Source organism: Aptenodytes patagonicus, chromosome 12, assembly GCF_965638725.1.
Source record: "Aptenodytes patagonicus chromosome 12, bAptPat1.pri.cur, whole genome shotgun sequence".
In the NCBI taxonomy this organism is placed as follows: Eukaryota; Metazoa; Chordata; class Aves; order Sphenisciformes; family Spheniscidae; genus Aptenodytes; species Aptenodytes patagonicus.
The window spans coordinates 17876122-17893190 of record NC_134960.1 but is presented as its reverse complement, the minus strand read 5'-3'; the positions used below and the strand labels follow the sequence as shown (position 1 = coordinate 17893190).

General features: G+C 45.3%; 1 protein-coding gene across 2 annotated transcripts in view; it reads right to left on the bottom strand.

The window, feature by feature from the left end:
• Positions 1-16793, bottom strand: part of WWC1 (WW and C2 domain containing 1) — a 74279-nt gene extending 57486 nt beyond the window's left edge. The window contains exon 1 of one of the 2 annotated variants that reach the window (XM_076350484.1): positions 16602-16793. In XM_076350484.1, coding sequence (XP_076206599.1) covers positions 16602-16720 — 119 coding nt within the window. In that variant the 5' untranslated portion in view covers positions 16721-16793. Of the gene's footprint in view, positions 1-2695; positions 2795-16601 lie in introns of those variants that run through there. The other variant, XM_076350485.1, reaches the window with a different exon arrangement.
• Positions 16794-17069: the final 276 nt, after the last annotated feature.

Genomic DNA, 17069 nt, shown 5'->3' with positions numbered 1-17069 from the left:
ATCACCACCGGATTTCTAACCTAACACCTGCACAAGGAGATGCTCACATGTCAAGATATGTCCAATTCCAGAACAGGGTGTCTCTCTATACATTTAGGTTGTTCTCATCTCCAGTTACCTTAAACAGTACCCTTCCTTGAAATTTACAGAGCAAGGTTCTGAAAAACAAATGATTTCAGAGCCAGTCTTCTCTATGCACAATCCAAATCCTGTATAGCTGACAATGTCAGAAAGCCATCCTTGTCCAGCTTACCTCATGTAAGCTCATGTTTCCCTTCTTCCACCCATCCAAAAAAAGGAAAAAATCTGGGTGTTTTTTTTTCCATAGTGTAAAATACTATTTTGTTCCAAGATCCCTCAATAACATTTCTTCTCCATAACTATCAGTTTTTGTAGCCTTTATAGCTGCCAAAGGACAAGAAGCAGCTGAATGGGTAAAACCCCATTTTAAGTCTTACTCAGTGAAAACCAGTATTTGTAGCAAGATACTTCAGGTAAAACTAAAGCAGCTGGGTAGATGGGAAGTGTTATCAGAACCAGACCTCTGCAGGTACACACAACCCCTGTAAGGGAGCTCAGGGCAGACACCAAGAAGTACAGCCCGCATACACCATGTGTGCTCTTCTCCAACCAAATTATGCCAGGCACTATGCAAATTATCAGTTGCCTGAGCTAGCCTCAGCCATAGCTTGTTTATAACTTACTGAAGCTGTTCCAATACAACCATCACTGTTGCTCAAGGCAATTACCTAAAATATCTCAGCTATTCATTTCCATCCTTCTTTTTAAGTCAAAGCTGTTTAATGGATCTGACATTGTGCCTTATAGCACTGTACATCTGGTCTCAAGCAAGCCATCACGAGAGCTCACAGGTTTGAAATTTGCTGCTTAACTGAGTACTACTTCACCATCAGCACCTAAATGAAATGCAACTCCCATGCCAGTAATTTTTTCACCAAATAGTTTCACTGTATTATCCATTTCATTCATTTCTACCCATACACCATCAGTGCATAATTCTCAACATGTATATTAACTTACTCCTATCAGCTCAGCTAAATAAATCATTATCCACAGTTCAGCTCATCTGCAAAGACCAAGCTGAAATTCTCTGGCAAACAAAATACTCCTGTTGCCCTTGTCTAGTATCTTTAAGCTAACCTACAGACTGATCCAGAGAACCAACTTGCTATCAAGTTCCAAAATCAGTGATGAATCTGCAAAACTATTAAAAACACAGACCTTACTGGCAGCGGTCTTTGAATACTCCTCCTTTCCTTTAATAATGTCCTTTATTCAGTGTCCTTCTAATAATTGCCAAATCAATGGCATAAACAGATGCTTCTACTGTTCCAGACCAGAGAAGACAAAGGACAGCGATATTGCAGAAACTGCAGTGCTTGGGATGAATGAAATATGACATGGAAATTCTCTCTAACAGCATTTCAGAGAAAAATGTTGAGTGTTTTGCTAGGCTCCTAAGCAACCACATGCTGAGCAAGGCCAACATGCAGGTAAAATGGTGCCTCCAGTTATGCATGCAGAAGATACAGGGAGGACATCCAGAAAGAAGCACATACCTTTTTAGGTGTCACCTTCACAGTGTTGCAGCAGATGAAATTACAGCCCACAGCGCAGCACTGAGAAAGCATCAATCTGATATTTAAGCTGTCTGCTTTGAAAGACAAACTACAAGTGACATGGCTGCCTCACTGAACCCATGCTCACCACCCACAGTGCCAGGCAAGCACAGCGCAACTGCACCGACTGCAGCTCAGGAGCAAGTCATGACTTCTAGGGGAACCATGTTTTGCAGGAAGGTCACTGCTGCAAAAGACAGTCCTTAGGCCATTTCAATTTACTGCAGCAGCAGAAACTGTGCCCAGAAAAAGAGGGAGCAGTTTTCTGTGTGCCAGCTAGCTTAGTGAGGAGATGGATGGGCACCAGGGCTGAAGGAACGGCCACCTCTCAGGGCAGAAGGCTCAGTCGCTCCTCAGCCTGCTCCAGCCCTGCCAGTGGGGCTTGTGCTCAGGCCTACAGCCAGACCTCCAGCAGCACAAGAAGGCAAGGTTAAGTGATGCACTCCAGCCACAAACAAGCTCTAGGGCAAAGCTTTTTACCTTTTCCACCAGCAAATGTACAAGTGGTTACAATACTGTAAGCAATGGTTCACTGTACTCTTTTGAGATGGATCCAGAGGCAATCATTTATGGTTACTAAAATGAGGGGGGGGGGCAGGCAATCAAATTCACATCCCATCCAGCCTCTACCTCAGCAGCACTCATTTGAAAAGTGAGGTTTGTTAATAAATTAATCCCTTCTATTTTTTCTCAACATATAATAAAAAATACTGGCATAAAACCAGCTCATACAGCCTCACAGTAATCAGAAACATCATGCCTCACACATCAGCCATTCCCCTGTCTGCACCTGAACCGCTTGACAGGCAAAGTGTCCACCATATAAAGCCAACAAGTCACCCACTCAGGGTTCAGTTTAAGAAGGACTGGGTTTGTTTACCCCAATTTTGTCCCTTCTATGGAACTAAACCAATTCATATTCTTCAAGTACCCAGTGCTGCATTTTCATCCCCTTATGTGACTAGCCACCAGCTTAGACAGGCTGATGCTCTGACATGGCAGACGATGACAAATTCTCAGCGCTCATTGTAAAAGCAACAACTTTTCACAGTTACCTGGAAACATCGTTTCAAATCAACCGAAGTACAGCTTTGTACAGCAGAGCCCCCAAGCACCAAAGGGACATCACCTCTGCTACATGCCTCCTTGATCACAACACAAGACAGCAACAGGGAATCCAGGGCTCTTCTCTGATCACCAAGGAGCAGAACCTACCTGTGACCGAATGAGAAAAACAAGTAAACAGGACTAAAAGGGCAATTTGTTACACCTGTGCCAGCCAGAAAAATGCATATGTAGTCCTTAGTGAATTGAGTGCATTGCCCTGTTTCCTTGTTCAGTTGAATCAAAGCATCCCAGAAGCGGGCTGTTACAAAGCAGGGGCAGGAAAGCTAAATCAGACAACACAACTTTCAAAGAGGGACTAACCTCAGTGGGGAGGAGAGAACACGAGAACTTTGCTGGCTTTTCCCATCCAGCATGGATGTACTTTATATTCTTCCCAACACAAAACTGATGCGCAAAGGAGAAAGCGCTCATAAAGCTACAAAAAAAAAGCAATTACAAAGTGAGCCATCAGGAACACCAGGAGAGAGCACAGTAAGCAACACTTTGTGATGGTCCAGATACAAGAATAAACCACAGTTTTCCCAAAGGGTAAACAAAGGATTTAGTTTGATGTAACTGAACATGCTTAGGTCCAGTTTTAAGAACTGAGCAGAACTTTAATCCAAGAAATGTGGTTCTTTAGTAACTGACCATAGCAATACAGAAACACCTGCCATCCCAGAAGTCCCTGCTACCTGGCCACCAGTCTGCTGCACAAGCAAAGCAGCTGGTGAATCTAGAGAGGACACAGGCCTGCTGCTTCCAGCTGTGAAAGGATCCCGAGGAAGGCGAGGGCAGGCACAGAGCATGTAACACAATCGCATGACAAGTCCCAGCCTTATCACGGTAGTGTTAGAGGCATACGCCGAACTCTGATTTTTCAGCAGGATGCCTGTCAGTTGCTGTCCCGTTTGCACGGTATCATTAAGTCCCATGACTGAAGGGCAAGATAAAGCAGTCACATCACCCCACCCTACCCAGAAACTCTACATTGTGACAGAGCACTCACTGGCCATAACAACCCAAGTTGCAGGAAACAGTTATTCTATAGCAGTATTTTTCCCCATTCATGATGTTGGAAGGTATATACTTTGTCTATAATACTGTAAAACTTTTAAAACCCAAAAGCATCAGCAACAGTACATTAATATTCATTTTTTTAGCGTTATGTGAAGAACTGAGGCTACATCCTTTAAAGGCAATTCACTTCACTTGTACAAAGGCTACTTCTTTCAGACATTGGCACTCCAAGCTCTATTACCCATCTGCCTCCTTCCTTACCTACAGGATATGAAAGTTTAGACAAAGATATCTGACATCAAAATCAGTTGAGAAAAACATCCTAAGAAGTTTCCAAGTCTATTTGCTTTTCTTAGCATGATAAGCTTTACAATATTTCTTGCAAGTCTCTGCTTCACGTTTTGTTCAAGACTTACTGAGTATCCTAATAAAATAACGCCCAAAGCACACCAAAAATCTTTTAATAGAGTGAAAATTAGAGTATCAGATCTGTTACACCACCCAGCCTTTCCTCTCCACTGGAGAAGCATTAGAGCCTTTGGACATCTCATTTCAACAAGAAGGTTATTTAGCTCTAGAGTTTGGAGTAAAGTATTTAATCGCTAAAGGATTTGCAAATTACACATGAATATGCATGTAGCACTTCTCACCATGACATAAATCCTATTGTATATTTATGAATGGATTGCTTTGCCTCCAGCTTCTACATGTATATAAACACAGGTTTTAATCTTCAACTCCTTCCTCTCTCACTTCTTTTTAAGGAGTTCCTTAAACAAATTTGCATTTTTGGAATCTATTATCTACAGTGTATTTCTTGCCTTTTTTTAAAACTCTGTAAACCTTTCTCCCATCAGGCAAAACGCTTACTTCATGAAAGGCTTTAAAGACCCTGTAAGCACGGCCATAAGAGCACTAAGCAACAGTGTCATACAGCTTGTGAGAGAGAAAGTAGAAGCAACAACCACTGGAAAAAGGAGCACTCTGAGCATCAGAGCTGGAAACACAAACACGTGAAATGACAGGTCAACAGCTTGCCTTCGACTGGAAAGACACCAGCTAAGGGGAAGTAAACCCTTCATAAGCATCTAGGAAGCAACATAAATAATAAAACTCTTATTGCAAAATCCTTAATTCATAATGACATAACTCCATTATTCCCTACACCTTTCATCAGGTACCTAGGCTGGTCACAAAGCAGCTGGATCAAAGCAGCATTTCAGCCTGTCTTCAACAATATATTTGGTAAGAGGCACTACTGTCATTCAGAGAGGTATTGCCACACACCTGCCCAACTACTCCAGGGAAGTAATTCAAACAATAATGCCTTTAAAGGTCATTGTTAAAATGATTTAATTTAGGTTATTTCACTGCAAATCTATTCTGTAATAAATCTGATTGTGAAAAAACACCAACATGCAGCACTGTCAGAAGCAAGCGTCACAAGCAGATTCCCAAGAACAATTACAGGTGTGAATTACCACTTGGACTGTTCTAATTTTTGTTACTACACAGCAGAACCCTAAACACCGAGGAGTTAACTGTACCAGCTGCCTTCCTCTTTCAAGGACCTGGTGTCACTTGGCTCTGTTCAGAAAACGGGAGCAGCCGTTGAGTCCCAGCCCCCATCTTGCTACCTTGCAGTAGAGAGCACAAGGGCTCTGGCAGCAGCCACGGAGACATGATGGGACATGGCCTGACACAAGACTAAGTCCTCCCACCCCCAAATAGTCATTGCCTGTTCACACATCTAAACCAGCCTGTGAACTGCAGCATGTTCAGCTGCAGTCATGTCTCCCTCCAAGAATCGAGGGATCTCTTCCCAATGGGAAGGAAGAACCACCACAGCACCTGACTCAAAACCCATAGTGACCACGCTAGAAAGGACCACCAGCCCATCTAAGCTACCGAAGATGCAACACAACTTGTCAGAACTACCATCCAAAACTGCAGGAGCCTGTGTCTGGGAAGCAGATAGAAAATAAACCAGGAAGCACTATGGGGTATTAGCTAAAGACTACTGGACAAGTAGAGAATAAAGATGAGAAAATTTAACACAGAACATTTGCTTTAGGGATAAGAATGGCATTTACAAAGGATGTGTGAAAACAAGCCTGAGTGGAGGACTCTGTGTGACCAGAATTTGCAAATTCGTCTTTGCAAACTGAGATTTTTATCCATGCAAACCTTTTGCAAATGACCAAGCCAGGTTCCTCGGCCACATACCCCTCCCTTTCCACCTACACATTCTTCTCACAAAAAAGAAATCTTAAAAAGGAAGTGAGGAGTAGTGTCCAAGGAGTATAAGAGATCAGGCAAGCAAACATGTGCTTTAAGAAAGTATTTACATTCAGGTTATGCTCCCCTTAGCATCAAGCAAAGACCACGATGGCAGATACCTTCTAAATTGAATTACTAGTGAGCCAGTTGCATGAGAAACTAGCAACGCCACACAATAGTCTATGAATAATTAACAGATGACATATGACAATATATCTACCTTTATTCAGAATTCTAGACCATCTCAACTGAAAAGATATCACATTGTTATTTGACAGACTGGATTTAAGTTAAATCTGGAAGCTACTGATTTCAAACTTAAAAAGCAAAAAATAGCAAAGTTAGGAAGTCTAAGATATCTTGCAAAACCGTGGTGCCACAGAAAGCCATGGGACATGGTAGCAGCCATGACATTTCACTGTCCTACATATATAAGTTAAAATAAGACAGAATAACACTCACTGGGGACTGTAAGGAGATCTCTTTACCAGACAAATCTGCCTATGTCTAGAATATTGGAAAACTTACTTTTTGAGAACTAGCTGTTAAACAGCCTAAAGCCTTCTATGTATGTGTCCACGTAAGAACTAAATAGTCAGTATCCCATCAAGGCAACAGATTGTTTAACTTTGATGCTTAGATCTTGCGGTGTGAAATACTTACTAGCGACATAAGAAAAGACAAATTGCAAGTCTGGCCTACTGCCTCGCTGGCTGACAAGCTATTTAGGTTAGCTGGATGTAGAGATAACTTCAAGGAATTTCAGAAAAATCTAAACAAGAGAGATCAGATGTTGAAAAATGTTGAATAAGGTACTGAACAGAAGAGTTGAACCTTCTTATTCTCTGCAGGGTTAACACACACCACTAATCAAATACACCCGAGCATCACCACATACATGCTCCAACAAAAAAGTCTGTTCAAAGTGCTGATTTGATTTCAAGTTTAACCATGCCAAAACTCTGCAATACAAAAATGTTATTCATGTTAAGGATTTTTTTTTTTTAAACACAATTCAATATGAAAAGCTCATCTGGAACACTATATACAGTACAGGTCATCCTAATTTAGATAACCCTTACCATTCTATCTTAAAAATACTTTCTTTTCATACCAAGTTCTCCCTTGAGAAAAGTTTCCATCCCTGCTATACAGGAATTCATTCAGAGCAACAGCAGTCAATGAAGCTGCATCATTAGCATCACTCCACTAGTCATAGGGAGCATCTGGAAAAATCCTAAGGAAGGTCTCTAGCTAGCTGAGCCCCTCTCTTGCCACCAAAACAGCAGAAGTCATAAGCAGCAACCAGAAGACTGAACCAAAGTCACATCAGATGCTGAGGAACAGAAGTGGCACCATTATGAACAAAGGTCGGGTCTGAACAGCAAAAGCCTGTCTAAAGAGCACTGCAACAATCTAACAGCTGTTAAAAACTAGAGCAGCATCACTAATTGAGCATGGACCTTACCCTGTGTGCACTGTTGCAGTAGAACTGCCACATCTCCTAGGTCAGTGACATAAGACGCAGAAGCACAGCACACACGTGCTGCCTCAGAAATCCTAATAAACCCCCAGTGAACCACGGGAGCCCTACGGAGCAGGCAGTAGACAGGCTGAAGATTTCCCCTCAGGGAAAGCAGCACTGGGGTGAGCAGAGGTTTCAGCTTTAGAGCACCATGAAACACCCAGGTGCACTGCTGCAATGCAGGCAACAAACCCACCCTCACCTGACTGCCCCATCCCTGCCAGCCCAGGACAACAGCTGCTCCATTCCCAGGGTGCTGCCTGCTACCCCACTCCCACCCACGAACCTCCTCCCTTGCATTTCAGCAGCTACAGAGCAGGCTGGTTCTACCGATGGAATATGATAAACTCTACCTCCCAAAGGGCTTACTAAGAGCTCCTCTGTAGCCTGAATCAGGCTGGCTGACCCAGCACCACTCAAGACAGGCCACCAACCTGAGACACTTCACAGGAAACAGACTGGATAATTTGCAGAGCTGCACCACACATGACAATCAAATACTTTCTATTATCATCCCCACCCAAATTCCCTTTGAGATAATTTGGATAAGCAGCTCAAAAACATACTCAATCTTTCAAACAGTCCAACTATGAGAACTTCAAGTGTCCAGGATGAAGCTGTCAGTGAGATGACTCTTCCCATTCACTCAGGAGTTAGGTGCCACGGTCCAACAGATTGCTGCTGCCAACCCATGATGCCAACCTGCCTGAGCCCCTCAAAGGACGTCCCGCAGGATTCGTGCGCTGGATGGCTTGGAGGCTGCATGGGCAGGGGAACAGCCTGCACAGCTGGGCCACCAGCATGTCTTTAGCAGCTGCAGAGGCTCAGCTGGCTCAGATGCCATCTGAAATCAAAAGTTGTGCCTGGCACAAGCAAAATGAACTGCAAAGTTATCCACAGCACAGCTTTATAGAGCAGTTCTGGGGCTACCTATATTTTCCTGTGCTGCTATAAGGGTCCAGAAGATTATTTTGGCCACTGCTGTTCCTCTGCAGGCCATCCTCCCTGTGGTAGGGTTATGACAGATGAAACAGCAGAGAGCCCTCTCCTTAGCAGGGGACTGCCCTTGTTCTGAGTACAAGGCTATTAAGGCAGTTGTAAGTCACATATGAGAAATTTGCAAGTTGTTGCAGGGTGATTTAAGCAATAGTTTCACTGATATTTTGGTTCAAATAGTTATGTGACCACTTTACATCTCAACTCTGCATAGAGCAGATATGAATGACTGCCTCTTGCAAATCAATACTGTTTATTGCATGCTTTAAATCAATAAAGCTTTCCTCCACAGAGTAAATTCTTCTAAAACAGTGATTAGGCATTTGAGGAGAACTAAACAGTTTCACTGAACAATACCATTAGTCCTGAAACATCAGCTTGACATCCCAGCCAGAAAGCACTTTGTCAGAACTAATTAATCCCCACAGCACCTCTACAAGATTAAGAAAGCAATTCATCTGCTTTTTAAATGTGTTGGGTACTCATGTTGCAGAACATCGTGGCTGGTGTGGAAGCCATAAGTACCAGCATAAACAGAGAACAGCCCAAGCCAGCAGAACCCATCCAAAAGCATGAAAAACCAGAGAACACTGACAGCTGTAGGATTTGGCTTCTTTGCATCTTCCTGTTACACACCAAACCTCCTGTGACTATCTAGAGAGTCTTCCAGATGTCACTTGACTGGATGAGTGGCAGTGAAAAGCAGTTATTATTCTATTGGGAGCAGTTCTGTCTGTTGTTTGTTCAGCCAGTTATCTATGCATGTAGCTTAAAAGGGAGGGGGGAGCAGTAACCTTAGGCTCTGTGAACAAGAACTCTGGGTTTTATTTGAGCAGTTAAAACTAAGTCTTCATTACCACAAGCAAAGCATGTAACCTTACTAAACAGGTCTCAAATGGCAACCAGCCAGCATAAAAAGTATTTCTCTCCAAGGAAGTGGTCGATCTACATAGCTCTCATATGTGTGAATGTAGTAGCACTAGTCTACATACCTCCACCTGACTTTGCTTAGCTGCTGCCACCCCCCTTTATTCATTTATTTTTTCAGCTAACACTTGCCCTGCTGGTGGGGCACTCAAGGCCACCAGGTTCAGGCAGCCAGCCCCGGCACAGGGACAACATCAGCAAGGCTTTCCCAAGCCAGCTGTATGATCTCTCCCCCCCTCTTTGAGAAAGACTTGAAGTTCTCCCATACTTGACAAAACCAGGTGTCAAGTCAAGCCCAGAACATTTCAATCCTGGCAGACAGCGAGATCAGCAGAGTCTCCATAACACGTGCAGGAACGCGTTATGGGGCGGTGATGCTTCTCGGCATGCTGAGCAGAGTGCAAGGCTAGCCTTGGCAGTGTGCAGTCACCTTCAGGAGCACAGAATATGAATCAATCATTTACTAATAGATTCCTCCAGTAACTGAGATAAAAGCCCACTCTGAAAAGGCGGTGTGGCAGATCAGTGACAGGACCACCCTCAGCCACCTAGCACACATCACTTCATGTACAAGTTACCTCATTAAAATTTTTTGGACAAGTCTTCCCAAGTCTTCTAATAAATTCTCTGGCGCAAGCTAGAGGAATTTAAATCAGATTCAGACATGGAAAACTTTGCTGCAAACTCATCTTCCTGTAACTGTGCTAGCTATGAAGACACCAGTACGAATTACACCTTTAGGAGATGCTCTACCCCACTGCTGGTTTCATCTGGGCTCCAGCAAGTGAAAATCCACTCTCCCTGTAAAACTCGGTCAGAAATCACAGGGCAAAGCTAAGCACCTCCAGCTCTGGGAACACCTCCTTGGTTGGGCTGGCGGAGAGCCTGACCAGGTCAAGTGCCTGGGGACAGTTTCACAAGTGCACCCTCAGCAGCACTCCCAGGTTGCCACCAGAGCCAGCCCCACTCCCACACCTCCTAGCCTCCCGCTCAGCCCCAGCTACGCCAGCACAAGTTTCTGCACAAGCATATACAACATGGATGAACTGTTTCTGTAAGACAAACCCAGACAGTAAAATAACATTTTTTCAGCCAGACCAGCTTCTGGACCTCGCTCCCTGCACTGATACAGAATTTTACTCTGGCAGCAGCTTAAGGAGCCCCATCAACAACACCACCGAGCACCCACCCCAGGTGACCAACACAGCAGCCACCTCTCACCTGCCACACCCACATCTTCTGGATTTACTAGCCGATTTTCTGCCATTCCACTGGATGGAGATCAAGATAAGGACTTCGATATGAAAATACACGACCTACATAGAGATGAAGTTGTTGATCCCCTTGCAAATAAGTTTCCACTCCGTGGCAGTGTCACTAACTTCACAAGCTGTCAGTCTTTGAGGCAAAATTAAAGGACTGATCTTGTGAGCAAGATGACCTTGCCAGAGCAGAAATGAAGCTCAACCTACATATTTCTAAACAATGTGATTTACAGAGATTTCTTCAAAAGCAATTCTGATCTTTTAAGACTCAGAATTCCCCCAAGATGCATTAAAAAGCTGCTGAGCTGAACAAAGCTTCACATTTTTCATTTTCTTCATGTTCCATAGGGAAGATAAAATAATGCTTTTAGTAGTTCTAAAGTCACTGCCAACATCCTTCATCACTACACACGTGTGCGTACCACACCTTCAGCAGTGATGCCCTTGTTAAAAAGCATCATACCTGTTGTTTCCAGCTACCCTCCCCAGTTTGAAGTAAGTTTACACAAGTGAGGAAGCACACCGGCTCTGAAGGCAGTCCCTGCAGACTCCAAAACAATCAATACATCCTACCACAGGGTTTGTCTGGAGAGTCTCAGGAAAAAAAAATCAAAACAATAAAGTTTGATTTTTCATAACTGAAGAGGTCTGATTGATTTCAGCTCTAATCCACTTTTTCCAATTACAGGTGCAGCCTGTGTTAATTCATCTTGGAAGACTCTTGATATTAATAAATTTAAAAAAATTTCAAGTGTCACAAAATCTTACTTGCTGTCCTTGTCTCCTTATATATTAGCACTTATATAAACCAATTAATTTTCATTTACTGTGGAAAAAAAATTGTAAGAACAGCACAAATCCTACACATTAAGACACCTATTCCCAGAGATGGCACTTAGATGACTATGAAGACTGCATTTCTGTCACTCACTTCTGTACTCATGGAAAATGGTTATCAACGGCTTCTATGGGCACACACTGAACTGCCTGATCTTTATAAAATAATCAGCTATTTTGGGGAATGTAAACGTGAAAGCAGCAGATTCACATACATATGACAGGGTGTTTGACTAGCTATCAGTAAAGAAAGGCAACAGCAGGCATTAAACTAGCAGCCTTCAGCTGCGTGACCTATGCTGCTGCCAGTGATGAAAGAAAAACCTAGGGAAGAGAAACGCTCCATCTGAGAATTTTCCTCTTTTCTCCTTACGCTTAGTGATTTTCATCTACAGAAGAGCACAGCTCCTTTTATTCTTGCTGCTTTTCATTGCCCTTCCTTCTTCTAGCCCTTTTATTTTGGAGAATGCCCACATTTAAGTTAGCTATATTTAGCTTTATTTCAGTGATTATAGTTATGCTATAGGCAAATAATCCAAGGAGTGGACAGTTACATGTGAAATTTTAGCATGATGCTCACATTTCTAAATCTTTAATACAGGTGTGCAGAGCAGACTGGGGATGAAAAGCTTCAAGATCAGAATAATGCAGAGGAGAAAATACTCTGCAGGATTTCACATCAAGCCTAGAAAGCAGACCTAGAGGGACATGGCTAGATGACTGCGCTCTCTATATGACATGCCTAGCTTTTCTTCAGTAAGAACCTCAGGCTCAGCAAACCTGAATCTTCCTGAGTAAACAGGTGGCCCTAACTATTTTAAATGCACAAGGTCTTCTACATGTGACAATACATACATTGGCACCTATTGGCCCTGAACCTTTGCAAATCTCTTCCCTAATTCTCTTTACCAAAGCTCTACTTCGGAGGTTCAGACTGGAAAAACCTCCATATAGAGTGGGAAGGGATTTCAGGCAGCAACTGCAGAATCTGGGCTTTCATTTAATAAACGTCTCCAACTCTTTACATCAGTAAGAGCCTTCCAGAAATGAAGGGCCATCAACTGAGGCACTGCTGCCTCCCAAAACTGAAAACATCTGCTGCTGTTTAGTAGCTTCACCAAGTTTAAGCTAGAAGTGCTCCCATTTCACCAGGTTTCACTCTCAACAGAAGTCCAGTGATTGGGGTAAAATGAGAAGTTCAGTCAGCTCCGTCTAAAATAACCTAGAAAAAACTGCTTACACCACCATGCCAGTAGGAAGAGTACGAGAACACAAATACTGGAGAGCAGGACAGGTTATCAGGCATCTCCAAATCCTCAGTGCAATCAGAAAGCTTCTGAGTTGAAAGGCAAGGAGAAGTGGAAAAAAACTATCTTCTTCCAAGACAGTTTGAGGGAGAGTAGAGGTTCCCCTAAACCCAGTGTAAAGAACCAAGGACAGCACACCCACCGGAACCCGGATACCCACCTCTAACCCTCATGTCTGATGAAAGCAGAAATCTCATTCGGGGCACTCTGTCATTGCAATTCCTGATTCACACTGATGTTTAAGAACAGGCAGCAGCTGGTGCTAACATTTTGAGACACCATTCTTATTTTCTAGTTGGTCATCAGCTCAGGAGCTTACAGTGCAGACACACCCTCTGTGTTAAGAAAGCAACTGGAACAACTCTCTGGCATGTTTTACCAAATGGTATGTACTGGTGCATACCTGAAAGATCATGCTTGCTTTTAAAACGAAGAATGACAAGTTTCTTCCCCTAGCTCAGTAAGGTTTGATCTCCCATTACACAGTATCCAAGTCCTGAATTATCTAATTTCAAACAAATCTACAAAAAAGTCAGCTACGCGAGCTTCCTTTCACAGAAGGAAAAAACACAGCAGGGTTTTTTTTTTCCCCTCCACCTGGTCACTAGAACTGCCTTACAGCTTTTTAACCCGAAATCCTTGCTTACAAGGTACCTTGATTCTTTTCTGTCACACCATACCACAGGTACAGTAACAGTTAAGTCACAAAACTCTTCAGATTATTTAACCTTAGATGATTTCCCAAAATGCTAACATCCACAAGCTTCCCAGGACTGTCCTGAAGTCTAGTATACCCTTAAAAGGTATGACGTAAAAGTGCTCTGACATGCAGTTGCTTCAATCAAGATTTCAGGCATCTGAGCATCACTCAAGCCAGCTTTACAGGAGAGTGAGATGCTACCAGGTGCCAGTGACTTCCTACTGGCAAAGTCTAACGGCCCCTCTTACCAACAGTCCATCTGCAGGACTGGTGTCATGCGTTACACACGAGCTGGAAAACCACCAGCCCCACCGGCTTCACCAGCCCAGCTTTTGATTTCATACAGTCCAAGCCCAGCTGAGGTCCACCTTACACCCCCTGCCGCCCCTTGCCTGCTGCCAACACCCCCTGTGTGTCCTCAGCCAGGCCTGCTTCCCTAGCAGCCTGTTAAACCAACCTCAGTTGGTTTACACTACAAACCTGACACCAACTGTTGTCACAAAAACAACGGGCAAGCCCACGCCCTGAAGCTAGATGGTATCCCTGCTCATGTTTATTTCCACTAAATTAAGCTAGAATGCAAGGTTTAGGGAAGGTTTAAAAACCTGTGCATTCTATCTTTAGCTACCAGTTGTTGCGACCTGAATAAACTGATCAGGTATTACAAAGGTACAGTCCCACTGAGAAGCAACCGGGTTCAGAGTGAGCCCTAACACATACATCTTCCTCCACACCCCTCAAACTTGCAGTTTTACAGCCATGTTTCCTAATATCTGCTGCTTTTTGCTGGGTAAAAGACAGCATGTGTAAGCACAGCACACAGAGAGCACTGTAGCAAATACACAAACCAACCTCTCAGCTGCAGCAATTTTAAAGATGACTTGTAAAAGGCTAGGCTTACAAATATTTAAACTTAAAATATACTGATAGAGTTCAATGATCAGCGCGTAAACCCAAATTTACTACCACAGGGAGCAGTTATCTTATGACTTGAGCTGATGAGAAATTCCCCATCAGCTGGTTTTCACAGACAGCAGTAATAAGTTGAAAGAGAAACTTCTTTCCTATATGTCAGAGCAGGGTTTCAACTCATGCAAGCACATGGTCCCCCAGGTGATGAGTAAATGTTGTGTCACACAGTTGTTCTACTGCTGGACCAATAAACTCTTCAAAACCTTGAGGATTTTCAGGGGGAGTGTCTAATTCAGCTTGTTTTCTTGGTAGCCCTACTGGAAGATGACTCAGATGCAAAGCTTGTCAGGGCCATGTGTATTCAGGTGTATTTCTATGTGCACAACAAATATGTCATGTGATATGGGTTATCAGTATGTGTTTGAATATTCTCCTTTAACAGTGGTGAGTAGGTAACGTTTCTGCGACAGCTCAGTACACATGAGTAAATAAGGCACCCATTTAGTCCTTTCTGTCATTTTTGAATCACTAACCAAGGACAGATGAGAATTTTCATAAGCCACTACTAGGCCTATTAGATTTCTCGCTTGCCTTCATTCTCTGTAACAAAATAAAGATGCCAAGAAAGCACTCCTAATTTAAGCTTGTATTGACTTACAAAGGTTAAAAAGCACACCTTGAAACAAGCATTGTTAGCTCTTCCTGACCAAATTACCGAAACAGAAGTCTCAAAACAAGTTCCCAACCCCCAGCCAGCAGCAGGTTACATTTGTGTACAGTATACACAAGGATTATTCCTGGAATGCAGAACACTCCTTGAAATCTTGTAAAATTCGACAATCATTCACTTCCATGCTTAACAAAAAAACATCGAAGTAGAACTGAAGAGAAGGCAAAGTACTGACATCCCACCAACAATGGAAGCGCTGCCAAAGAACTGATTGCTGGGGCAAGGGGAAGAAAGGAAAACAAATTCAGGAGTTACACTAGCTGCCCCATAACAAGGAAAACATTCGCTGTCAGATGGGGGAAGCATGTAAAATTTATCAACAACAAACCACATATTCAGATTGCTGGAATTTCCAGCTCATCAAGATGAAGTTTTTAGTTGCTGTGGCCAGGAACTTCAGCTAACAGTGCATTAAATGTGAAATTTAGACACTTCTGATTTCAGCAGCTACCCAGTAGTTGAGCTTCCTGCGTGCCTGAGCTACTGTATGCTGGCTTACCATACCTGCCTCAAGCACGGACCTAGAACGTGCTAAAACAAGGCGCTGCTTGGAAAATGACCTCTGTCTTGAACAGTAGACTGTTTTCTATCTCTCTTACTCTTTAAAGCGAGCAATATAGAGAAAGAGCTCCTCAGAGCAAGTAGGAGCAAGAGGAGACTGTGCTGGGAAGCAGGAGGCAGACAGGGGTGATCAGAAACACACCCTGAAGTCAGTGACCTCCGTCACTGCCACGCTCACCAAGGCCACAGAGCTGCTCGCAGAGGTGGGCCACGATACGACCCACCGACACCTCTCTGACCCTGCTTTGCCAGTCCCTCCCCACTCCACTGAACCACCGCTGCTCTCGGGGGGTGACCCAGGTAGGCTCCCCACCCCTGCCACGCTTCAGATGGCAGTGCTGACGCCAGCTGCATTACACTCACGTGCTACGGGCAGCGTGCAATGCAGATCTGCAAGATGTCTGGAGACAGGAGAGGAGGTAGGTAAGAAGATGAGAGGACAAAACAGCAACAAAAAACTCACTGGCCTCCCTCCATCCCTCACCTCCCGAGCAGCACACAGGCGCCCAGTGCCCTCCCAGGGCCGCGGGTAACGAAACGACCGGCCCGTCCTGCCCTCCCCTCCCGCGGAGCCAAACTGGAGCCAGGCTGCAGCCGAGGGATGGCAGCAGTTACCGACCGGGCAACTTGCGAGCGAGGAGAGGACGCGCTGAGGAGCCGCGCCGGGGCTCCGGCGGGCGGCAGGCACACCTCTGGCCGCGGGTGTCCCCCCGCGCCCCGGGAAGGCGCGAAGAGGGCCCGGGAGCGGCGCCCCCCGCCCTGCCCGCCCGCCCTCCCCCGGCCCCGCCGCCCACCTGTCGCGGGGGTCGACCCAGCTGGTGGTGCGGCTGCCGTGGTCGATGTAGTACACCTTCCCGTCGTAGTCCCGCGCCTCCTCCCAGCCCTCGGGCAGCGGCAGCTCCTTCCGCGGCATCGTTCCCACAGCCGGCCGCGCTGCCCCATCCACCGCTCCGCTCCGCGCCGGGGCGGCGGCGGCAGGGGGGGCCGGCCCCGGGGCAGGGCAGGGCAGGGCCGGGCCGGGCCTCCCCTCCCCTGCCGCGGGCAGCGAAGAGCGGTGCGGGGGCCGCGCCGGCCCAGCCGCGCAGGGAGGCGCCGCCGCCGGGCAGCCTCACATGCCGGCCCCGCGGCGGGGGCGGGGCGCGGAGCCGGCTGAGGCGGGCCGGGCCGAGGCGGGCCGAGGCGCCCGGCCCCGCGCCGCGGCGGGGGCGGTCCGGGGAGGGCGGCGGGCGAGCCCACGGTCAGCCCTGCGGCGCGGGAAGCCC